Source organism: Hyla sarda, chromosome 10, assembly GCF_029499605.1.
Source record: "Hyla sarda isolate aHylSar1 chromosome 10, aHylSar1.hap1, whole genome shotgun sequence".
Classification (NCBI taxonomy): Eukaryota; Metazoa; Chordata; class Amphibia; order Anura; family Hylidae; genus Hyla; species Hyla sarda.
Window position 1 is genome coordinate 48,254,639 of NC_079198.1, and position 27,017 is coordinate 48,281,655.

General features: G+C 43.4%; 1 protein-coding gene across 4 annotated transcripts in view; it reads right to left on the reverse strand.

Annotated features, from left to right (window-relative positions):
• Window positions 1-27,017, reverse strand: part of IZUMO3 (IZUMO family member 3) — a 312,623-nt gene that overhangs the window by 23,952 nt on the left and 261,654 nt on the right. For all 4 annotated transcript variants that reach the window (XM_056542993.1, XM_056542991.1, XM_056542992.1 and 1 more), the window contains one exon: window positions 24,051-24,141. In XM_056542993.1, coding sequence (XP_056398968.1) covers window positions 24,051-24,141 — 91 coding nt within the window. The remainder of the gene's footprint in view (window positions 1-24,050; window positions 24,142-27,017) is intronic.

Consider the following 27,017-nt stretch of genomic DNA (forward strand, 5'->3'; position numbering starts at 1 on the left):
TAAAAGCAAAGGTAGTTTATTCTCCCAGCATGCAACACGTTTCACTGCAACAGCAGCTTCATCAGGCCTGATGCCTGATGAAGCTGCTGTTGCAGTGAAACGCATTGCATACTGGGAGAATAAACTACCCTTGCTTTTGCCTATCCATGCTTCTTCTGTGACCTGCCCCATTGAAAGCCGGCACCTCTGTCTGAAGTCTGCCTCCATACACCTCCTGCTCAGCCGGCTGGCTGCGGACACTACATGCGCTCACCATTGTTGTGTATGTGGAAACACAACACTTCCAGGTGAGCCTCCTCTTTCAGCGCATAATTCGCCTGACAAGTTACTCTTTTATTACACCATGGAGCGCTTTGTTCTTTGTCGTTTTTAGCTGTGAGGTGTTAAGGTACCCCTTTTTCCGTTCCTTGAGGGGTATAGTTTCCAAAATAGTATGCCATTTGGGCTTTTTCTTTGCTGTTCTGGCACCATAGGGGCTTCCTAAATGCGACATGCCCCCCAAAAACCACTTCAGCAAAATTCACTGTCCAAAATCCCATTGTCGCTCCTTCCCTTCTGAGCCCTCTAGTGCACCCACAGAGCACTTAACATCCAGTATGAGGTATTTCCTTCCTAGAAAGAAATTGGGTTACCAATTTTTTTGGGGATTTCTCTCCTTTTACCCCTTATAAAAATTCAAAAAATGGCTCTGTAAGAACATGCGAGTGTAAAAAAATGAAGATTTTGAATTTTCTCCTTTACTTAGCTGCTATTCCTGTGAAACACCTAAAGGGTTAACACACTTTCTAAATGTAATTTTGAATACGTTGAGGGGTGCAGTTGATATAATGGGGGTAATTTATGGAGTATTTCTAATATGAAAGCCCCTCAAATCAACTTCAAAAGTGAACTGGTCCCTGAAATTTTCGTGAAAGATTGGAAAATTGTTGCTGAATTTTGAAGCCCTCTAATGTCTTCCAAAAGTAAAAACATGTCTACTTTATAATGCTAACCTAAAGTAGACATATTATATATGTGAATCAATATATAATTTATTTGGAATATCCATTTCCTTACAAGCAGAGAGTGTCAAAGTTAGAAAAATGCGACATTTTCTAAATTTTCATGATATTTGGGGATTTTTCACCAAGAAAGGATGCAAGTAACATCGAAAATTTACCACTATGTTAAAGTAGAATATGTCACAAAAAAACAATCTCGGAATCAGAATAATCGGTAAAAGCATCCCAGAGTTATTAATGCATAAAGTGACAGAATTGCAAAAAAGGGCTCAGTCCTTAGTGTACCTCTCATGAAACAAACTTTTTATATATTAAAGATAAAGCCCTACTGAATAACTTTTTAATTGCTTTTATTTAAAAAAATTTCCTCCTTTCATTTTTTTTTACTTTAAAAACTTCTCCACTAGGGGTCTCCCTAGCAATCCTGTCAGCAAACATTTCGGGTCTGAAATCTGCTCTGTGCAGCTCCCAGCCTGTCAGTCAGACAGGCAGGAGGGAGGGGGAGCACTCAGCTCATACACAAGCAGGGAGCAAGCAGAGGATACATTCCCTCTTCTCTTTTTCTCAGTTCCTCTCCCCTCTATCCACTTTCCACATGGCTGAGTATATATACACTGCTTTTCTGCTCTCTCCACATATATGACAACCTCCTCTGCATTGTGCAGTTGAATTGAGCTACTGGAGAGCATAGAAAAGAGGTATTGTTAAGGGGTTTTAAAGCAAAATAAATGCAGGGATAGAGTTAGTCAGGGTCCGGGACAGATGGGGAGGGGTATTAGGGAAAGTTTAGATGGTGATAGGTACTCTTTAAGGGGTTAAAACAATATAAGAATGCTTGTTGCATGGTGTTAAAACAATACATAGTAACATAGTTCATAACATAATAACATAGTTCAGAAGGTTGAAAAAAGTCCATAAAGTCCATAAAGTTCAACCTATAACTCTGTGTCCCTACCGAGTTGAGTTGATCCAGAGGAAGGTAAAAAACCCTCATACTAGAGGTAAAAATTCCTTCCTGACTCCAAATATGGCAGTCAGAATAAATCCCTGGATCAAAGTTTTGTCCCTATAAATCTAGTATACATAACCAGCAAAGTTGTTATTCTTCAAAAATGCATTAAGCCCCTTTTTGAACTTTTACAGAGTTCACCATGACCACCTCCTCAGGCAGATAATTCCACAGTCTCTCTGCTCTTACAGTAAAGAAACCCCGTCTGTGCTGGTGTAGAAACCTTCTTTCCTATAGACGTAGAGGATGCCCCCTTGTTAAAGATAAAGTCGTGGGTATAAATAGATCATGGGAGAGATCTCTGTACGGTCCCCTGATATATTTATACATAGTTATTAGGTCTCCCCTAAGCCTTCAATTTTCTAAACTAAATAACCCTAATTCTGATAATTTTTCTGTTTACTGTAGTCCTCCCATTCCCCGTATTACCCTCGTTGCCCGTCTTTCAACCCTCTCCAGCTCCACTATATCTTTCTTGTACACTGGTGCCCTGTACTGTACACAGTATTCCACGTGTGGTCTGACTAGTGATTTGTACTGCGGTAGAATTGTTTCCTTGTCGTGGGCATCTATGCCCCTATTGATGCACCCCATGATTTTATGTGCCATGGCAGCAGCTGCCCGACACTGGTCACTACAGCTAAATTTACTGTAACTAAGACTCCCAAGTCCTTTTCCACGTCAGTCATCCCAAGTGTTGTCCCATTTAACACAAAATCCCAGCCCGGATTTTTCCTCCCCATGTGCATGACCTTACATTTATGAGTGTTGAACCTCATCTGCCACTTCTCAGCCCAAACCTCCAACCTATCCAGATCCATTTGTAACAGTGCACTGTCCTCTATAGTGTTTACTGCTTTACAGAGTTTAGTATCATCTGCAAAGATTGCTATTTTGCTATTCAACCCCTCTACAAGGTCATTAATATATTAAATAGGACAGGACCCAAGACAGACCCCTGTGGTACCCCACTAGTAACAGTCCCCAATCAGAATAAGTACCATTAATAACCACCCTCTGTTTCCTATCACTGAGCCAGTTCCTTACCCACTTACACACATTCTCCCCCAGCCCAATCCTTCTCATACGACATCCAGCATACGACATCCAGCGATTGCCCCTGGTCCAGTCTGGAGCTCACCTCCTCATAAAAGCTGATCGGGTTAGTTTGACAGGACCGATCCCTCATAAAGCCATGATGAAATGGAGTCATACATTTATTTTTATCAAGATACTCCAAAATAGCATCTCTTAGAAAACCCTCAAAAAATTTACATACAACGGAGATTAAACTGGTCTATAATTCCCGTGGTCACCTTTTGGCTCCTTTTTAAATATTGGCACCACATTTGCCATGCGCCAGTCTTGGGGAACATTTCCTGTCCCTATAGAGTCCCTGAATATTAAAAATAGGAGTCTGTCTATTGCATTACTTAATTTCTTTAGAACACGGGGGTGAATACCATCTGGACCTGGCGATTTGTCTATTATGATTTTTTGTAGGCAGCACTGTCCTTCTTTCTGGGTTATGCTGTTACTTGTAGAGCAGGAAAAAATCCTTTGCATTGGCGCTGCTCTCTAGCGATCAGGCATCAGACACATTAAAAGCAATAAAATATAATGGACAGTGAAGCAAAACGCATTTCGGGAGTAAGTTCTCCCCATTTCAATTGCAGAAAAGGCTGTCTAATTGTCCTGCAGTGGTTCATTTATATATAGTTGTTTTTGGCGCCAAAAATTAAAAGGTCAAAGGTGAAGGTGAAAATCGTGCTAATTTAGACAAATGGTTACAAAGCGCTTTTTCAGGGCATTTATACATATCATATATAATAAATGATAAAACACATATACATACATTTCGAGAAGGGAAATAAAATTAGAATTAAGATTATAGAGCAGCTTGTATAAAGTCGCTCTGTAAAGCCAAATGAGGCTGGGACATTTGGGATTGAGGTCGAGGCTTGGATATGTAGTTTTTTTTGAATTGCCCGCTTTTTCATTCATGAGAAACCAGCAGCCAATCATGGGGCTTTTTCTCAGAGGACATCATCAGTCTGTTTTTACGTTGAAACGATGTTTATTGAGCCAAGCGCTCAGGGTTTTTGTGGTGTGTCCCACATATTGGATGCCACAGGTACATTCTAGCAGATGTACAACGTAGGTGGTTTTGCATGACATCCTGGTTTCAATTTTGTATGTCTCTTTAGATGTAAATTCCTTACATCGATTTTTTTTTTTATACTCAAACAACATTTCCAGTTCGTTGAGCAGCATCTATATACTCCTGTTATTCCTTCCCTTAAAGATGTGGATTTTTGGGGGGCTTTCAGTTTACTTGGAGCCAGAATACTCTTTAGGGATTTGTTTCTTCTAAAGGTAATCTGTGGACCTGGAGGTAGAATATCTTTTAGAAAAGGGTCCATCCTCAGAATGCTCCAGTGAGACTAAGATTTTCTTTATTGCTTTGTGGTCTGTGGAGTAGGTTGTCAGGAAATTGTATGAATATGATTGTTCCTTTTTGCTTTTTTCACCAGAGCTCTTGATTGTGGGTAGTAAACGTATGTTTTTTGATCTAAAAGGCTTACTTTTTAGTTTGCAGTTACGAATGATGGATTGAACCTCTCATCCAATATTCTACTTTGGTTCTGGAAATATTCTCTTGACGTGCAGATACGGCAAATAAGTTTATTCTGTCCATATGGGATGTTGTTCGTCCATCTGAATGGCAGCTCTTGTAGTCTAAATATCTGTTCCCGTCTACTGTTTTGAAAAAGGTTTTGGTTTTGATCTTTCTATGTTTGTCGTGCGATACGACCACAACTAGGAATTCAGCGTGATTTGTATACGGAGTGTGGGTGAACTGTACTTTCCAAGTATTCTGGTTGAGAGAAGATATGAACTCGTTTAGATGGGTGGTATTGCTGTCCCAGACGATAAATAGATCATCAATATATCTCCGATAAACAATTCAATGGTGGAATAAAGGATTTGGGTATGAGTTGTTCTTCAAATGCTCCCATGAATAAATTGGCAAAACTGGGTGCGAATCGCATACCCATCGCTGTCACGAAGGGCTGCCAATATATATGACCATTAAATTTAAAGTTGTGTTTTAAAAAGAATTCCATTGCTTCAGGAGAAAATGTTGTTGTGATTCAGGTAGGTGACTGTCAGATTGAAGATATTTAGAAACCGCTGCAATGCCCAGGTTGTGTTGTATAATGATCTTTCCATTCCAGGTCAATTATGGATGAAATAAAATCGCTGGTATCTCGAGTGTATGACGGCAAAATATTGACATTTTTTTGGGAGGTGATAATCTATATATTGAGACAGATTTGACGAGAGAATTAATGCCAGAAATAATTGGGCGGCCCGGAGGTTCGGTGGGATGCTTGGGAATTTTTGGTAAATGATAAAAATTTCAGAACCAGACATACTGATATTCTATCATTTACCAAAAATTTACAAGCATCCCACCGAACCTCCGGGCCTCCCAATTATTTCAGGCATTAATTCTCTCACGTCAAATCTGTCTCAATATATAGATTATCACCTCCAAAAATATCTCAACATTTTACCGTCATACACTCGAGATACCAGCTATTTTACTTAATCCATAATTGACCTGGAATGGAAAGATCATTATTCCTTCCTAACAATGGATATTAAATCTTTGTACACCATTATACAACTCAACCTGGGCATTGCAGCGGTTTCTAAATATCTCAAATCTGACATTCAGTTACCTTAAACACAACAACATTTTCTCCTGGAAGCAATAGAATTCATTTTAAAACACAATTTCTTTAAATGTAATGGTCATATATATCGACAGCATTGCGGGACAGCGATGGGTATGCGATTCGCACACAGTTTTGCCAATTTATGGGAGCATTTGAAGAACAACTCATATACCCAAATCCTTTATTCCACCATTGCATTGTTTATCGGGGATATATCAACGATATATTTATCGTCTGGGACAGCAATACCACCCATCTAAACGAGTTCATATCTTCTCTCAACCAGAATACTTGGAAAGTACAGTTATCTCACACTCCATATACAAATCACGCTGAATTCCTAGATGTGGTTGTATCACACGACAAACATAGAAAGATCAAAACCAAAACCTTTTTCAAAACAGTAGACGGGAACAGTTATTTAGACTACAAGAGCTGCTATTCAGATAAATGGACGAACAACATCCCATACGGACAGTATAAACGTAATAGCCATAACTGCACGTCAAGAGAAGATTTCCAAAGCAAAAGTAGAATATTGAATGAGAGGTTCAAATCAAAAGGGTACCCTCAATCCATCATTCATAATAGCAAACTAAAAGCAAGCCTTTTAGATCAAAAACATGTTTACTACCCACAACCAAGAGCTCTGGTCAAAAAAGCGAAAAGGAACAATCATATTCATACAATTTCCTGACAACCTACTCCACAGACCACAAAGCAAGAAAGAAAATCTTACAGTCTCACTGGAGCATTCTGATGATGGGCCCTTTTCTAATAGATATCCTACCTCCAGGTCCACAGATTACCTTTAGAAGAAACAAATCCCTAAAGAGTATTCTGGCTCCAAGTAAACTGAAAGCCCCCCAAAAATCCACATCTTTACGATAAGGAATAACAGGAGTATGCTGCTCCACGAACGGCAAATGTTGTTCGAGTATAAAAAAAATCGATGTAAGGAATTTACATCCAGTCACCGGAGAGACATACAAAATTAAAACCAGGATGTCATGCAAATCCACCCACGTTGTATATATGCTAGAATGTACCTACGGCATCCAATATGTGGGACGCACCACAAAAACCCTGAGTGCTCGGCTCAATAAACATTGCTTCAACGTAAAAACAGGCTATGCATTGCCCAGGGTATCCTGACATGCCTCCATACAGCATAAGTGCGATTGTTCTCATTTCACAGCACTGCCCATAGAACACATTGCAGCGACCAGCCATCGACTGTTCACGCAGTTATGCAGGAGAGAACTTCTGGATATTTAAGCTTAAAACTCAAGGGGCTTGAATGAATATATTGAACATTCAGTCTAAATAATATCCAGTTCTCCCAAATCACAGCAATTGCCTAATCCTCCTGAGTTTCTCAACATCTGGAAGTCCACTTTTTAATGACCATGATCCCAGATCGGAAAAAAACCTTAGAGAATATCGGCAAGGAGAATATAATATAATCTGTCACAATGCACCGGTTATTCACACATTAACTGTGTAGGCACACATTCAATTGGTTACTGTGTAATAGCCGCTTCAAATCCCATTGGTTAAAGCGTGACACTGTTTCCACCAATGAAAGTCTTAAGAATCAAGCATTTTGATTGGCCAACACATCTCATTTTATACATCCTTGACAGCACAAATACGCGGCCCTGTACGCAGACCCAGCCAAAATCTCTCTAGTTTTTTGAGACTCAGGTAGGCGCCAGTCTGATTGGTTGAAACTCAGAAGCCGGCAGGATCCTGGTTGGATACAGTTTCACATATATCAGATGGGTCCATACAGATGGCAATTGGCCCACATTCATATCACACACCCACTCCGGGTGATCTACTATTGGCTGACCGCCAATCACGTGAGCATACCCAGCTAAAGCAAGTCCACCAAGCTTTACTAATGACTTCCTCTGAGAAAAAGCCCCGTGATTGGCTGCCCGTTTCTCATGAATGAAAAAGCGGGCGATTCAAAACATACTACACAGCCAAGCCTCGACCTCAATCCCAAATGTCCCAGCCTTGTTTGGTTTTACGGAGCGACCTTATACAAGCTGCTCTATAATCTTAATTCTAATTTTATGTATTTTATTTCCCTTCTCAAAATGTATGTATATGTGTTTTATCATTTATTATATATATGTAATAAATACCCTGAAAAAGTGCTTTTAAACCATTTGTCTATATAAGCATGATTTTCACCTTGACCATTGACCTTTTTATTTTTGGCGCCAGAAACAACTGTATATAAATGAACCAGTGCATGACAATCATTAGACAGCCTTTTCTGCAATTGAAAAAGGGAAACCTTACTCCCGAAACGCGTTTTGCTTCACTATCCATTATATTGTAGTGCTTTTAATGTGTCAAAAGAAGCCTTGATACATAATACTGGACTGATGCCTGAAAGTGATCGCTAGAGAGCAGCACCAATGCAAAGGATTTTTTCCTGATCTACAAGTGCATTTCTTTTACCGGACTCCCCGCTGCCACGAGGAAACCGGTCCACAAATTTGCAGGCCGAGATCCCACATCTATACCCCATATGGAGGGGTTATATGCATGAACCCAAGGATCATCTCAGGTGAGCACAATACCTCACAAGGGAACCTGGGGACCATTACCTCACAGAATTACGCAAGGCGCTGTTTCCTTTCTCCTTCCATTTTTTTTCCTCATTTGGGTTAGACAGGGGACCTGTACTGGGTAGTTTACTTTATCTCACTGTATTTCACCTGGCATTTCATTTTCCTCGGTGAATACAGTGGAGGAGAATTTGTTTAATATATTTGCTTTTTCCTGATCCCCGTTTATAATTTCCTCCTCATCATTTTTTTAAAGGGCCAACACTTTCATTTTTGACCTTTTTGCTATTTATATGGTAAAGAACATTTTGGTGTTAGTTTTACTCTCCTTGGTAAATAGTCTGTCTCTAATTTTGCGGCTTTTATCTGGGTTTTTTTTAAACATATTTTAAATTTTTCTCACTGCTGTTCTGTTTTTAGTAGTTTAAATGCTTTATTTTGTCATTTATTGCCCCCTTAATGTTCTTATTCATCCATATTGGTTTTCTTTTATTTCTGACCCTTTTATTCCCATAAGGTATATACATCTTACAGTGAGAATGTGAGATATTTTTAAAAGTCTCCCATTTTGTGTGAGTAGTATTGTTTTTGAGGATATTATCCCATTTTATATTGTTATTGTGATATTCTCTGAGTTGATCAAACTTTGCCTTCCTAAAGTTCATTATTTTTGTAGCCCCCAAGAGAGATTCCCTTATTGAAGAACAAGTTATAATGTATTATATTAAGATCACTATTTCCTAGTTATCCCTCTACTTGTACATTAGTTACTCTGTCAGGTCTGTTGGTTAATATTAAGTCTAGTTGGGTGACCCCTTTGGTCGGGCCCTGCACTATTTGGGACAGAAAATTGTATTTAGCTATAGTCAGAAACCTCAACTTTCAGCTTTAACCACTTATTCTAAGTGCCACATCATCTTTATCAAAGAATACAGCTTTTTCAAAGGATTCACCATATCTGTCAATCAACCTCTGACAGTACGTGCTACTTCCCACCACGAGGAGACCGCCAGCCCAGCATTACTGCCAGCAGGACAACTGCTGCAGTACCCATAAACGGAGCCCACTTCTGCCGCTGCATACCCGAGCCTCCAGCAGCGCATCCTCCATTCAGGGACCAGGACCCGTCTGAAGACCAGCGCTTACCACAAAAGGTACCCACTTTGATTATAAGACATGAGCATTGTACCTTACATCGTACTACTGCTGCATACTAGGAGACGGCAGTGTCTCCAGCTGCGAGGCCTCTGCATAGAGGATCGAACTTATCTCATAAGCTCTGTTTTACATTCCAAAATTGCCGCTGCATATATAGGAGACGGCAATGTCTCCAGCAGCGAATCCTCGGCACAGAGGATTAGAACTTATTACTATGCACTACGATTTTATTATTAATTTGTCATATTGCCGCTGCATAAATCAGGAGACGGCAATGTCTCCAGCTGCGAGCCCTCTGCACAGAGGATTGGAACCTGATACAAAAGTATATACAAATTGATACAATTACCATTAATTTTTGCTGTATTCTATTCAAGACTTTAACCACTTTCTCTTCCAACTGGATACAAATATTTGTGAAAATAGCAACTCAAACTGTATATTACCGCTATTCACAAATCACCAATTCCGATCATCCTTATAGATACGTGGACACTTATTTATTGTTGTACATTTTTATTTGTTTATTATAATTATTGTATTTTAACATTATATATTAAATTGCCAAGGATTAAATATTTACAAATTTTACTGTGGGATCACAAGGGCCCTGTGATCCGCAGAATATTATACCTATGTGTACAATTTTATATCATATTTAATAAACGTTTTAATTTAATCCAATATACAAGACCCCAATTTCTTTAATTTGTATCATCCCCTTTTCCCGCACCGTGGGTTTAGGTGCTATTTGGGTAGCTCGAGCCATTGGTCACTAGGTTAATACGAGCCTCTCTACCATTTTTTTCCTCTATAGTCAGAAACCTGTTTCCTTAATGAGATTCACAGGACTCAGTCTCCCAGTTTATGTCAGGATAGTTAAAGTCCCCCATTATCATCACATCATTTTGATTTGCTGCCTTGTTTATTTGCCTCAGTAACTGATCTTCTGCCTCTTTCATTATGTTTGGTGGCTTATAGCAAACCCCTATAAGAATTTTTTAAATTCTTATCTCCATATATTTCTACCGCTAATGACTCCACATTTCCCTCCCAAATATCCTCCCGCAGTGTGGCCTTCAGACTGGACTTTACATAAAGACAAACTTCTCCCCCTTTCCACTTTGTCCGATCCTTCCTGAATAGACTATAACCCTGTATGTTGACCGCCAAGTCACAGCTATCGTCCACCCAAGTCTCTGTTATACCCACTATGTCATAATCCTCCTCAGAAATGTTCAACTCCAGCTTGTCAGTTTTATTGGTCAGACTTCTGGCATTAGTTAACATGCAATTCAATGGTGTATGTTTATTTTTTTCTATGACGCCTATCCCTATTAACTATTCTAACCCTTCCCTCCGCTCCACCCCCAGGTACATTAATAAGTCCCCCCTCTCTATCTACACGATCTTTCCCCTCTATGTTGTAGGTTCCCTCCCCCAGTCCCTAGTTTAAACACTCCTCCACCCTTCTAGCCATATTCTCCCCAAGCACAGCTGCATCCTCCCCATTGAGACAGTAGAGCCGGTATCCGACAGCGAAGTTGGCCTAGTTCTCCATGAACCCAAACCCCTCCTTCCTTCACCAGCTTCTGAGCCACTTATTTACCTCCCTAATATCCCGCTGCCTCTCTGGTGTGGCTCGTGGTACAGGTAATATTTCAGAAAATATTACCTTGGAGGTCCTAGCTTGCGGCCTAAGTCCCTGAAATCATTTTTAAGGACACCACCTACCTCTTACTTTGTCATTGGTGCCAACATATACCATGACTGCTGGGTCCTCTACAGCCCCACCCAGCAACCTGTCAACTCGATCCGTGATGTGCTGAACTCGAGCGCCAGGAAGACAACACACTGTTCATCGATTCCGGTCTTTGTGACAGATTGCCCTGTCTGTCCCCCTAATAATTGAGTCCCACACTACCAGTACCTGTCTGGCCTGCCCTGCACTCCTCCCTCCCTCCTTACTGGAGCAGGCACACAGCCCCCCTAGCAGTCAGAGGCAGGGTCCTGCTGCAGTACTGCTAGCTCTGAAATGGCATCCCCCTCATCTGCCAACCAAGCAAACTTGTTGGGGTGTGCAAGTTCAAGACTAGCCTCCCTGACACTTTTCCCTCTACCCCATTTTCTAACTGTAACCCAGCTAACTGCCTGACTGTCCTGCACCTCCGTCTCACTATCCTCCCCCACCTCTACCGCAGAGAGTACTTGCTCAGTGAGCAGGAGACTCCTTTCCAGGTTGTCAATGCATCTCAGTGTTGCCAGTTGCTCCTCTAGATCCAGGATCTGGGCTTCCAAATGAACAACTCGCACACATCTCCAACAACATTATACACCCTCAAACTGCTATTCAGTGACTGCATACATTGTGCAAGATGTAGACCGGACTGCATTTTCCAACATGGAGGCCATACTAGATTTGGGGATTGCAAAAATTAACAGTAAAAAAAACAATCAAATATTTCAATTTAAACTCCCTGAATTACAAGTCCCTTAATTTTAAGTCCCTCTCACTTTTATACTTACACTCACTTGTATACGTCACTCTTGTATACAGAAACACAATCGCAAGCTCAACAATCGCTTAGTGTACTTGCTTTTGTATTTACCACAACCACCTCCCTTCCACTGCCTGGAAATGAATGCAAATGGCTAGCTGGCTGCAAGCAGCTGCAATTTATCAACTGCCAATTTTATTAAGACAGGAGACTCCTAAATATATGCAACTCTTTCTCGTTTATTTGCTCCAGCAGCGAGATAGTTAAATTAATTGAAAGAGAAAAAACTTAGGAACAACCAAACATGAATGACCACTAGCCAATCATAATAGGACCTAGTCCATATAATGTGTGCCCAGTCAATAATCTTCCTTCTTTCTCGCTGCTCCGCAGGACAAGATACGTGTGTTCATTATTATTGTGCTAATTACTTGCATATGTTTATTAATTTGCTCTGTTAATTAAATTCATTACAAATTAATTTTATTCCATTGCTTCTGCATTTCTATAATTCTCCCGGTTATAGCTCCCCCCTATTTCAACCGGGCTTTGTACTACACATTCAATGCTTATAATCCCTTATCAGTCCTTTCTTTCTTTCCTTCTTTATCCCTTCCCCCTCTCTTCACTCCGTTCATATATTATCATTACCACTACCTTTCTTCTGCTCTCGGCGGAGTTATTCGGCCGCCCCCACTTCCTTATACTCCATAAACCTGTAATCTCGGGTCTCGCGAGACTTCGGCTTATCTTAATGTTTCGCGCTCTAGCGATTCTCCTCACAGCGCTCGTCAGGAGAATCCTGTCAGACGTGTCTCTTCTCATTGATTCATTACCTGAGCTTGTTCACCGCTTGTACCACCACCTAATTAGAGCTATACTATTAGTTTTCATTAGCCTGTGCTTACCACTTGTACCACCACCTATTAAAATATCTTTCACTAAACAAGGTAGTAGTTACTTTTATTGTTAACCCTTTAGGGTCCCTTCAGGATATATATATTTATATATATAATTATATCTATACTTACCCTATACTATTATTATTCTTTTCTACAGCCATAAAATGGAGAATAAAAATTCCTCTCAGGATATTAACCCTTCCATCTCCAAAGATACCTCTAGTCAAAATGAGCATTTACAAACCATGATAGACATTTCTGTTAACAAAGCCATTCTTAATCTTAATGACTCTATTTCTAATACCATAGCCATTGCCATGGCCCAAAATAAACTCTCAGGTTTTTCTACTCCCTCTGACCATTTTTGGTCAGCAGAAGAGTCTTCCGCTCAACTTGCCAAAGGGCACAACATTTTTGTTAAAAGAATAAAAAAGCAACGCTTTTGCGTAGACAACCGTAAGTCCCAAAAACATAAGTCATCAAAAGTCAGGGTTGGTCAAGACATGTGTGAATTACCACTTAAACCCAGTGGTTCAGAGATACCTGCATTACCCATGCAGCCCAGACCCTCTGTCCGAGAGGAGCAAAATAGCAGTCGGACTAGACATACCCTAAAAAGGGCTAAACCAGATTCATATAATATATCAGAGTCATCAGAGTCAGATTCCAATGATTCTGGCGATTATATTACTATTGATAATGATAATGAGTTTGAGGAAGGAGAGGTACTTGAGGTACCCATGGATCAGTCTTCGGACCTAGTTACCACTCAGACTATACTAGATAGCGTAGGTAATCCCTATTTCGAGCCAGATGCTATTTCCCACCCCAGATCTTCAGAGTGGACTCCCCATCCCCAAGTCTGTAAATATATTTCAGGCAAAGCCAAAAAATCCATGGACAATACCTCCCGTAGTAAATTGCGGGCAGAATGCCCTCGACCTAGTCTTCCTGACATAGCAGCGGTCACTCCTGAATTGGACCCTGTCCTAGTAAAATATCTACTTAAAACAGGAAAAAATCCTAAAAAAGGTTTAGACAGATCTCTCAAAAGTGTCCAAGATAAACTATTGGATACTTTAGGTCCACTCACTAAGATGCTGGACATCACTGAAGAGGCTGTTTCAACAAATCAGCCCTTAAATACTGATGTTATGAGAGGATGGTTACAAAGAACTGTTTGTATGTTAGGTAACGCCAACGCAGCTTTGATCGCCGAAAGGCGAAGAACCATTCTGATTAATCTTGACCCCCAACTGGCTAATCTCGCCACTTCAGAATTTGGTTCTGCTACTGAAGGTCTCCTCTTTGGAGAAAACTTCCTAAAAGAGATAGGAAAATTTGTGGGAATATTTACTTCCCTAGATAAGGCTCAGACTAATTTGCGCAAAGTCTTCCCTGGTAGGGTTTTTGGCAGGGCCGGAAAAGGACGGAGATTTTCCGGCCGTGCATCCTCCTCAAGAGGAATTTCTAGAGGCTCATTTAACCAAGATAGATCCCAATATAATACCCACTCTTATCACACCACACCATTCTTCCCATCAAGAGCTCGACCATGGAGATCCAGAGGAGCCAGAGGTTACCAGAGATCCAGACCATCTTCAGGTAAGTCCCATCCCTCTGTTTTCTTCCCTCCTTCCTCTAGGCGGAAAACTCCGACATTTTTCTCTAGCATGGGAATCAATAACCTCAGACTCATGGATACTGAATACAATTTCAGGTTACATGATAGAATTCATGTCCCCTCCTATTCAAACCTCCCTCCCTCGGCCAATTCTCTTCTCTCACCAAGACGAGAACTTAATAAATCAGGAAATAAAAGATCTCTACTCCAAAAAGGCTATTATTCCAGTCCCTATTCAAAACCCAGGTTTCATCAGCAACATCTTCTTGGTGAAGAAAAAAGACGGAGGTCACAGACCTGTGATCAATCTCCACGATCTCAACAACTTTATTGTTTACCATCACTTCAAAATGGAGGGCATTCACCTCCTAAGAGATCTGTTAGTCCAAAACGATTGGTTAGTGAAGGTGGATTTAAAAGATGCATATCTTACCGTCCCCATTCACCCTTTGCATCAACCATTCCTACAATTTATCTGGAAAAATCAAAAATGGCAATTCACTTGCCTTCCCTTTGGACTATCTTCAGCCCCTTGGTGTTTCACCAAGATCCTGAAACCCGTTGTTGCCCTTCTGAGAAGCAGAGGAGTCCGTCTGATAATATATCTAGACGACATCCTCATCATGGCTCGTTCATTAATTCTGATCCGACGCCATCTTCAATGGACATTATCCCTTTTAACCAATCTGGGTTTTACAATAAACATGAAAAAGTCAATATTGACCCCCTCGAGGGAAGTAGAATTCTTAGGCTTCACCATAAATACTCAAACTACTACTCTAAGTCTACCTTTAAAAAAGATACAACTTATTCAGAAGGAAATACGTTCAACTTTGAGCAAACAGACTATCTCTCTAAAATCTACCGCCCGCATTGTGGGACTATTATCGGCCTCAATTCAAGCCATATTTCCTGCCCCATTACATTACAGGGCCTTACAACGTCTGAAAATACAACACCTCAGAGAAGGTCTATCATATTCAGATAAAGTTCCCCTTTCCACAGACGCCAAGGAAGAACTGTTATGGTGGCTTCACCAGATACAGCTCTGGAATGGCAAGACAATTTTCAATTGCAACCCGGATATCATAATAGAATCCGATGCCAGTCTGACAGGCTGGGGTGCCAGATGCGGCCATCTCTCCACTGGAGGCAAATGGTCAGAGAAGGAAACATCCTTTCACATCAATGCTCTGGAACTATTAGCAGGTTTCTTCGCCATCAGGAGCTTTGCAAAGTTCAGACCGCATTGTTGTATCTTACTTCGCATGGACAATATATCAGCTGTCCAATATATAAACAAATTTGGTGGCACTACCTCAAAAATTTTATCAGATATCACTACAGAGATTTGGAATTTCTGTTTATCCAAAAACCTAGTCGTGAAGGCAGAATACTTACCTGGCCTATCCAACGATGTGGCGGACTGGAACTCCCGTTTCCTAGCAGACCACAGCGACTGGATGTTAGATCCATCAATATTTTCTTTTCTTACCTCTCTTTGGGGTCCAATTTACATGGATCTTTTTGCTTCACGCCTGAACAAACAATTACCCCTCTTTTTCAGCTGGCGACCAGATCCAGAAGCCCTAGAAGTGAATGCTTTCCTCCAAATCTGGCCACAAAAGACTCTTTATGCTTTTCCTCCCTTTGCAATGATCCCGAGAGTTCTTTCACAAACCATCAGCCAACAAGCAACATTGATTCTCATTGTTCCTTGGTGGCCTGCTCAAGCTTGGTTCCCTCAGTTGCTATCCCTACTAATAGATTTTCCTCTACTCATTCCGGTTTCCAATCTAACTCTTCAAGACCCTTTAGGGAATCCTCACCCTCTCATCCTATCGGGAGGCCTACAACTGATAGCATGTCTCATTTCAGGCCATCCCCCTCTGATATCGAGATTTCACAATCTGCTAGAGATATCTTGGCAGAAGCCTGGGCTCCAGGTACCAGGCAAGCTTACAGATCGGCCTGGCGATTATGGGTTCATTGGTGCTCTCAGAGACACCTGGATCCCATTCAAGCACCTATTCCCCACATAATTAATTATTTATCTGAAGCATTTGAAGCAGGGAAGGCCTACAGAACCATTAATCTCTATAGATCTGCCATATCCTCCGAACAAGAAGTCATAGATTCTATTCCCGTGGGAATACATCCTTTGATTTGTAGACTTTTAAGAGGTATTCGATTCAAAAGACCTCCACTTCCCAAATATAGATCCACTTGGGATGTATCTATTATCCTTAATCTTTTTTCTTCTTGGGAAGATAATGATAGTCTTCCTTTAAAATTATTATCCTACAAACTCACGGTCCTTTTATGTTTAATCTCTATTAAACGTGTTTCTGATGTTAGAGCTCTAGACATATCTCATAGATCGTTTACTCCTCAAGGAGTTGTTTTTTCTATCTTTCGTAGAACAAAAACTAATATCCAATCGGTCTTCTACCCAGCTTTTCTACAACACCCTAAGTTGTGTGTAGTTAGATGCCTCAAAGCCTATGAAGCTAGAACCTCTTCTCTCAGATCCCCACATGCTTCTCAGCTTCTTATCTCCTTCTTTAAACCCCATCTCCCTGTATCTTCTACTACCCTAGCTAGATGGGTTAAGAATACTATGTCTCTAGCTGGTATAGATGTTGCCCTTTTTGGTGCACATTCTTTAAGAAGTGCAATAGCCACCAAAGCTGTTCAGTCAGGAGGCTCTCTCTCTGATGTCCTTAAAGCAGCTGACTGGTCATCAGAGTACACATTTAGATCCTTCTATTTTAGACCTGAATCCCATGTTTCTATGTCGGTTCTTTAATTTATCTGTATAATTGTATAGCTTTAAACTTGCATATATTAGGAGCCTCCTGTCTTAATAAAATTGGAGATTTTCCTAGTAATTATGACGGAAAATATGGATTTTATTAAAGACAGGAGGCGAGTAATATCCCACCTCTTCCCATACCCTTATTATCACTTATCTCTTCCCTTACAGCGTATTGACACACTGATGCAGACGACAAGACACAGCTCATCGACTGAATTCCATGACTTCATCTTCATCCCTTACAAAAATTCATCTGAAGATATTCAAACTCTTCATTGTTCTTCACTTCAAAGTTCATGCCATTTATTCTTCAGGATTTACTCTGTTATACTTCATATTCCGAGAAAGAAGGAAGATTATTGACTGGGCACACATTATATGGACTAGGTCCTATTATGATTGGCTAGTGGTCATTCATGTTTGGTTGTTCCTAAGTTTTTTCTCTTTCAATTCATTTAACTATCTCGCTGCTGGAGCAAATAAACGAGAAAGAGTTGCATATATTACTCGCCTCCTGTCTTTAATAAAATCCATATTTTCCTTCATAATTACTAGGAAAATCTCCAATTATCTACCTACTCCACCCTCTCTCCACCTGCACTCCTCCCAGACACAGAGAGAGAGAGGGGGAAAAAAACACACACAAATGCACTCAAATGCTCACAGTACTTACAGTATTCCCTTAATTTTAAGTCCCTCTTATACTTACACTCACTTGTATACGTCACACTCTTGTATACAGACACACAATCGCCAGCTCAACAATTGCTCAGTGTACTTGCTTTTGTATTGTTACACACTGCCCACTGGCCATGAGCCTCTGTCCCCAACCGCCGGCAGGGCCAGGATTTGCATTGCGGGATGTGCCCGCATGCGAATCCTGGCCCGTCACTCACCACGTTCCGCTCCTGCAGTGCGCGCTCTCTCCCTCCTCCCCTCCGGTGCACGCGTCCCCGTCCCTTAGGGTGTGCGCGCTGGCACTCTAGAATTTAAAGGGCCAGTGCGCCCATAATCAGTGAATACACCTGATACCACATTATATGTGCCTCCCACACTTCCCTTCCGGATCTTTAGTGCCTTTTGCCTGAGAGAAAGCGTTCCCTATTGTCTGTTTTGCCATACCTGTGTATCCAGACGTTCCTGCTACGTTTTTTTGACTATGAACCTTTGCCGCCTGCCTTGACCTTCTGCTACGTTGACTACGCTACAGCTTCCTCCTTCGGTACCTTGCCTTGCCCAGTTACCTGTGTGGTCGAACCGTTTCGGGGATAGCGACCTGGGTGTCGCCTGCCGCAGCAAGCCCATCCTACCTTGTGGCGGGCTCTGGTGAAGACCAGCGGCACTTTAGACTCCGCTCCTCGACACAGTCCGAGTCATCAGCCACACAGGTAGAGGATCCGTATACAGCTCTGTTACAGTAAGATCCGGCCATGGATCCCACTGTGGTTCCTCTGCCTGACAACACAGATCTTGCTTCTATCGTGGCGCTTCAGTCACAGCAGTTGGCCCAGCAGGCACAGCAGCTGAACCAGCTATTTGCCATAATGCAGCAGTTGCTATCAGCTCAGCAGCAACCACCACAGCCACAGCCTCCTCCAGCTCCAGGGCAGCCTCCCTCTGCTGTAGTCTCCTCCGGAACCAAACTCCGTTTGTCGCTTCCAGAGAAGTTTGAGGGGGATCCCAAGTCCTGTCGTGGTTTCGAGATGCAGTGCTCCATGCACATTAAACACATGGTGGACCAGTTCTCCACGGAACGGGCAAAGGTTGCCTTCGTCATCAGTCTCCTATCTGGTAGGGCCTTGGCCTGGGCAACTCTGCTGTGGGATCGCAGTGATGCTATCACTACCAATCTCCAGGCATTCCTGAAGGAATTCCGCAGTATCTTTGAAGAACCCGCTCAAGCTTCCTCCGCTGAGACGGCTTTGCTGAGTCTTTCTCAGGGCAACTCCACTGTGGGCGAGTATGCCATCCGGTTCCGGATCCTGGCGTTGGAGTTGTCTTGGAATAATTAAGCTCTCTGCGCTACTTTCTAGAGAGGATTATCAAGTCAATTTAAGGATGTCCTCACTGTCCGGGAATTGCCATCTAACTTCAATGAACTCATAAAATTGGCATCCCGGATTGATCTGAGTGACGAGAGGAACTACATCAAAGGGAATCTTTACAAGACCTTGGCCCTTTCCCCGTCTGGCACCAGTTTTCCAGCAACCACCGCATCCTTCTATGTTGCCTCCCGCAGTGGAGGCTATGCAAATGGATCGGTCTAGCCTGACCCTGCAGGAAAGAACTCGACAATGAACCGAAAAACTATGCCTATACTGCTCCAGTGCAGACCACTTCCTTAAGGATTGTACTCTGCGTCCACAGTCACAGGGAAACGCTCGCACCTAGGGTTCGTGGGAGAGGCCACCCTAGGTGTGAATTCCACCTCTCCACGCTTCAATTTGATGATCCAGCTTCTTCCTTCTAAAGAGATCATCTACATTCTGGCTTTCCTGGACTCTGGCTCAGCGGGAAACTTTACTGATGCCTCCCTAGTGTAAAGTTATCATCTGCAGGTGTCCCTCTCAAAACCACTGTACATCTCTACGGTCAATGGAGAGAGACTGGACTGTACCATGCTATATCGCACAGAACCATAGGGAGAACTTGTCTTTCTACATTCTCCTACATTGTACTTCTCCTCTCTTGCTTGGCCTGCCGTGGTTACAACTCCATGCTCCGCAGCTTGATTGGGAAAACTGGAGAAATTCTTCGCGGGGGCCCATACTGCAACAACCACTATATTAATATACGTGTGACCAAGTTGAAATCTTCGTCTAGTCATCTGCCCGGTTTACCTTAGTTCCTCCAGGACTTTGCTGATGTCTTCAGTGAAAAGCAAGCTGAAGTCTTGCTTCCACATCGTCCTTACGATTGTCCAATTGATTTACTGCCTGGCACCACATCTCCCAGGGGCCAAATCTACCCCTTGTCTGTTCCTGAAACCCAGGCCATGTCAACCTACATCCAGGAGAACCTTCAGAAGGGATTCATCAGGAAATCCTCTTCTCCTGCCTGAGTCGGGTTCTTCTTCGGGGAAAAAAAAGATGGGTCGTTGCGTCCCTGCATTGACTACCGAGGACTGAATAAAATGACAGAAAAAAAACGTTATCCCCTTCCTTTAATCTCAGAGTTGTTTGATTGTCTGTGAGGTGCCAGGATTTTCTCCAAACTGGATCTTCGTGGTGCCTATAACTTGATTCCTATAAGAGAAGGAGACGAGTGGAAGACTGCGTTTAATACTCAAGATGGACATTTTGAGTGCCTTGTAATGCCATTCGGATTATGTAATGCTCCAGCAGTCTTCCAGAAGTTTGTCAATTACATTTTTTGGAACCTTCTCTACTCCTGTGTCGTTGTCTATTTGGATGACATTCTCATCTATTCGCCCAATCTCCACACTCATCGTCTCCATCTCAGTCAAGTTTTATAGTGTCTCCGTGATAACCAACTCAATGCCAAACTTGAAAAGTGTACCTTTGAAAAAAACAGTCTTCCGTTTCTGGGGTATATTGTTACCAGTCAAGGACTACAAATGGATCCTAACAAATTATCCGCTGTACTGGAGTGGCCTCAACCTTCTGGTCTGAAAGCGATTCAGAGCTTTCATGGCTTTGCGGATTATTACCAGCAGTTTATTCCCCTCTATTACACCTTTGGTTGCCCCCATCGCATCTCTTACCAAAAAACTGCCAATACGAAGGTCTGGACTCCAGAGGCCGAAGAAGCCTTCAAGCACTTAAAGTCTGCTTTCGCTTCTGCTTCGGTGTTGTCAAGACCTGATCAGGACAAGCCATTTACTTTAGAGGTGGATGCATCTTCAGTTGGTGCAGGAGCAGTCTTGACACAAAGATCTTCCAAGGGCAGGGCTGTGACTTGCAGATTTTTCTCTAAGACTTTCTCTCCAGCGGAGAGAAATTATACTATAGGAGATCGTGAGCTCCTGGCTATTAAGTTGGCCTTGGAAGAATGGCGACATCTATAAGAGGGCTCAGTGCATCCAATAACCATCTATACGGATCACAAGAACTTGCTCTATCTTCAGTCTGCCTATCATTCAACCCTTGACAGGCTTGCTGGTCCCTGTTCTTCTCCAGGTTTAACTTTTTTTTAAATGAATTTCTGTCCAGAGAAGAATCTTTGGGCTGACGCTCTACTAAGATCTTCTGAAGTACAAGACCTGGAATCACATCTTCAACATATTGTTCCACCTGATCGTCTTTTTTCCGCAGCACCAGCAAGTATTCAGCATCTGCCCCCTGGGAAGACTTATGTATCTCCTCGTCTGAGACTGCGAATCTTGAAATGGGGTCATTCCTCTGTTGGCTGGTCATGCCGGTATCCGCAAATCCTTGCAACTAATCTCCCAACAGTATTGGTGGCCCACTCTGAAACGGGATGTCATAGACTTTGTTCGTGCCTGCTCAGTCTGCGCACCACGTGCCAAGCCTAGTGGTCTTCTACATCCTTTATCTGTCCCTGACCTGCCCTGGACTAACATGGACTTCATTACAGACCTTCCTTTCTTCTAGCAGCAATATGGTCATCTGGGTTGTTGTGGACTGATTTTCTAAGATGGCTCATTTTGTGCACTTGCCTGGTTTACCATCTGCACCTCAACTAGCTAAACTGTTCCTTTCCCATATCTTCCGTCTCCATGGATTACCGACATTTATTGTCTCTGACTGGGGAGTCCAGTTCGTTTCCACATTCTGAAGGGCTCTCTGCTTACATCTTCAAGTTAAGTTGGATTTCTCCTCTGCTTATCATCCCCAATCTAATGGTCAAGTTGAGAGGGGGAATCAGGTCTTGGAAGATTACCTTCGCCACATGGTTTCTGCCCGCAAAGACAACTGGGCCGATCTACTACCCTGGGCAGAGTTTTCTTACAACCATAGGGATACCGAATCCACAGGAACTTCACCCTTCTTTGTAGTCTATGGACTTAATCCTTTGCCCTTGTCTTCTCCCTCCGGTGTCCCTATGGCTGATGAACTTGTACGGAACTTCACCTCCATCTAGAAGAAGACTCGTCTCTCCCTTCTACGTGCCATGACTCGTATGAAATCTAAAGAGGACAAGAAAAGGCGTCTTCCTCCCGAATACTCACCCGGGGACAAAGTGTGGCTGTCATCTAAATATATCTGCTTCAAAGTACCCTCTTATAAACTGGGTCCACGCTATTTAGGTCCTTTCACAGTCAAGAAATGCCTAAAACCAGTGGCTTATTCTCTTCATCTGCCTTCCTCCCTTCGGATCCCAAATTCCTTTCACGTCTCTCTCTTGAAACCTGTCATCTATAGCCGCTTCTCTAAAAAGGAAATTTTTCCTACTCCCATCTCGGGTACCTCTGATGTATATTCTGTCAAGAAAATTCTGGACTCCAAACTCATCAGAGGAAAATGTTTCTTTCTTGTAGATTGGGAGGGGTTCGGACGAGAGGAGAGGTCTTGGGAACCACAGGATAACATCCTTGATCAGGATCTTCTCAAAAGGTTCTTGAGCTGTAAAAGGAGGGGGAGACCAAAGGGGGGTACTGTTACACACTGCGCTCCGGCCGCAAGCACCGTCCATGAGCGCAGTGTCCCTCTGTCCCCGACTGCCGGCGGGGCGGGGATTCGCATCGCGGGACGTGCCCACATGTGAATCCTGGCCCGTCACTCCACGTCCCGCTCCTGCAGCTCTCTCTCAGTTCCGGGGCGTGCACCCCCATCCCTTAGGGCATGCGCACGCCGGAGCTCTGAAATTCCGGCCAGTGCGCCCATTATCAGTGAATACACCTGACACCACATTATAAGTTGTTGCACCTCCCAAATTTCCCTGCCAGATCTTCAGTGCCTATTGCCTGAGAGAAAGCATTCCCTATTGCCTGTTTTGCCATACCCGTGTATCCAGACCTTACTGCTATTTTTTTTCACTACGAACCTTTGCCGCCTGCCTTGACCTTCTGCTACGTTGACTATGCTACAGCTTCCTCCTTCGGTACCTTGCCTTGCCCAGTTACCTGTGTGGTCGAGCCGTGTCGGGGATAGCGACCTGGGTGTCACCTGCTGCAGCAAGCCCATCCTGCCTTGTGGCGGGCTCTGGTGAAGACCAGTGGCACCTTAGACTCCGCCCTCGATACGGTCTGAGTCATCAGCCACACAGATAGAGGATCCACATCCAGCTCCGTTACATGTATTTACCACAACCACCTCTCTTCCACTGCCTGGAAGTGAATGCAAATGGCTAGCTGGCTGCAAGCAGCTGCGATTTATCAGCTGCTAATTATTTACCTACTCCACCCTCTCTCCACCTGCACTCCTCCCAGACAGAGAGAGAGGGGGGAAAAAAACACACACAAATGCATTAAATACTCACACACTAAATACTCCTTACAGTATTCCCTTAATTTTAAGTCCCTCTCACATGTATACGTCACACTCTTGTATACAGACACACATTCGCCAGCTCAACAATCGCTTAGTGTACTTGCTTTTGTATTTACCATAACCACCTCTCTTCCTCTGCCTGGAAGTGAATGCAAAATGCTATCATCTGCTGCCAGATTTATGTGCATCAAATGTGTCACCCCAAATATAGTCCCATAAGACAGTACTTCCAGTCAAATATATTTTAGAAACAGATCTGAACATTTTTTTTATGAGTTGAAAAACCTACTTACAGTACCATGAAGAAGAACATTAGGGCAAACTCTAAGACCAGAAAAAGATAGACAGCAACTTCTTTCTTTTCTAACACAAGATCATCTTGCTCTGAGAAATACAAGTTGGGCACAACAAAATATTAGACTTATATGTACCACATTACCACAACACAGATTTAGGCACTTCATGTTACTCCTGTTATTACTAGGCCCATTGCTGTCTAGCTATCAGGGAGGTTATTGGCTGAATGGGCCCATTATTGCCCTTGGCAGAATGCCCAGCAATCAGTCAACAAACAAGCACATTCATTGTGTGGCCCTAAAAATCATGATGAAAACAGAGGATTTGCTACCGACAATAATGGAAACTAATAAAGATGTGATCAGGGCTGCCATCAGAAATTTTGGGGCCTATTGCACTGCTCTTTCCTTTTCTTCTCTATCTGGCTCAGACCGCCATGAAGTCTTCTTCCAACCATGACTCGTCTCCACAGAATCTGCCAGACAACAAACATATTAGCCTCTGCACTTTTTCAGCACATTCCCCACCTGTTCCCCACCCTTAGTTTCCAAAATAATACCCCTCTTGGGGTGTATTTTGGGGTTTGTATTAAAGGTTAGGGGGATTGGGTGGTGGTGGGTAGGTAATTTCCCCTTTCCTATTAGGTAGGTAGGTAGTAGGCAGGTGCGGTATGCCCCCTATATATTAGAAGCATCTAGTAGGTCAGTAATGCCCCCAGTAATGTCTCAGGTAAGTAATGCCCCCAGTAGGTAGGTAGTAGGTATTGCCCCCAGTAAGTAGGTAGTGGGTGATGCCCCCAGTAGGTAGTGCCCTCAGTAAGTAGTGCCCCCAGGTAAATGAAGATAGTGCCACCAGGTAGCTCATGCCCCCAGCAGATAATGTCCCCAGGTAGGTCATTCCCCACGTAGGTGTTGTCACTACTAGATAGTGGCTCCAGTAATAATGATGCCAGGTAAGTGGTTCCCCTAGTAGATAGTGCCACTAATAGTGCCTCAAGTTATAGTGCTCCCAGGTAGGAGATGCCCCCAGCAGGTAGTGCCCCCAGGTAGGTTGTGCCCCCAATGATGCCCTCAGATAGGAGATTCCCCCAGCAAGTAGTTCCCCCAGCAGGTCATGCCCCAGTAGATAGTTCCTCCAGTAATAGTGCTCCCAGGTAGGAGATGCACCCAGCAGGTAGTGCCCCCAGTAGATAGTGCCTCTAATAATAGTGCCCCCAGGTAGGTCATGCCACCAGTAGGTATTGCCCCTAGGTAAAGTAATAGTGTCCCAAGGTAGATGCTCCCAGCAGGTAGTGCATCTAGTAATAGTGCCCCTGGGTAGGAGATGTCCCCAGCAGGTCGTGCCCCCATGTGGATAGTGCCCCCATTACAAAATGTCCCCAGATAGGTCCTTTTAATATAATAAAAACAGCTGTCTCCTGCTTCTGTGATCGGGCTGCCACAGGGGGGTGCAGCTGGGGCCCAGGCCCTTGTGGGAGCCAAGGGCCCCTTACGGGGGTACTGGCTGTACCCCCCCTGACGGTGGCCCTGCATGTGATTGAGGAATTGCTTGTGTTTCACTTTGCTCCAAGTTATTGGGATATGAAAGTATCCATTTAAAGAGTACCTACCATGATTTTGTAATGCTCCCAGTTCATTCCCCCCATCATGATAACCCCCCTGCCTTTATTTTTATTATTTTTTAAAGTTCTACCTTGATATTGCTCTGTATTTTCTGCTCAGTCTCAGTCAGATTCACAGACTGGTTAGGGGCATTACCCAGCAGGCGTGACATCAGCTGAAGCCATACACTCCCTCATTCTGCTACACAGAGCCCAGAGCAGTTTCAGTGTGTGCAGCTGTCAGGTGTGTCCTTTTGTGCTCTACAGACTTCCAGGTAGTGTTTCCATTAGCCTGGAATGTGGCAGCCTCCTGGGAAGGCCCTGCCAGCATGGAGTCCCGGGCCTCCACCTCCCATTCTTCCAGGCTGGTGGCGGGGGGGGGGGGGGGTGTAGAGCAAACAGCAACAGCCGTTGTATCGGCTGGATGGAGAAAATCTAGCAGAGGCTGCAGCAATGCAGGGTCTGCTTCCCAGGTGACGGGTGCCAACCAGAGATCCAGCAGTGAAAGAAAAGATAGGAGGAGAAGTGTGGAGTTGTGGGGTGAGAGAGGGCCCAAAGAGTCCAGCTACACATACTGCTCCCGGATGACTGCACGGTTTGCAGAGTATGAGCAGTGTGGAAAGGAGCTCAGGATGGCCAGAGAGGACCTGGGTGGGGCTCAGAACTTAGCACAGGGTCCAAAAAGGACAGGCCTGAATTGAAGAAAAGGATCACAGCGCTTAAAAGCGAGATTGTTAAGTTGGAAAAGTGAAGGGCAGAGATCCTGGAAGGGAGCAGTATCTTCAGGGGGAAGCTAGAGAATGAAGATCGGTTTGCCGCCATGAAATCTCCAGTTAAGGTGGAGGTGGATGATGGGGAGAGTAGGGGCTGTGAAGAAAGTGCGGATGGTGGTGAAAGTGTAAAGGAAGAGGAGAAGGTGGAGAAAAATGCAGTTGTCGAGGAAGATGCTGTGCCTGTAGCTGCCCCATGTGACACCAAAACCACCCAGGACAGCTACATAGAGCCCTCCCAGGTGGCACTTCCTTTAAGTGAAAGTGAGGAGGATGATGTGGAGAGTGAGGCTGGGGGATTATTGAGGGCGAATATTATGCAGGAGTCCCCAGCCCACCTCTAGAATTTTACCTTTGGAGATGACCAGTGCGATGATGTGGCAGTGAAGCGTAAATCTAAGAAGCAGAAGACCCAGGAGACAGCGCAGTACATGTTTGTACTTTCCAGCAGTCGGGGACAGCTGCAAAGCTGGTTCTGACTGCTGGGCCCCCCAGACTGCCAGACCCCATTTCTATAGTGGAACAGTGCCAGCAAGAGGGCTACAGTATGGCGTCAATTATGGCTGCGGACGCTATAAATGTGAAGTCCACCC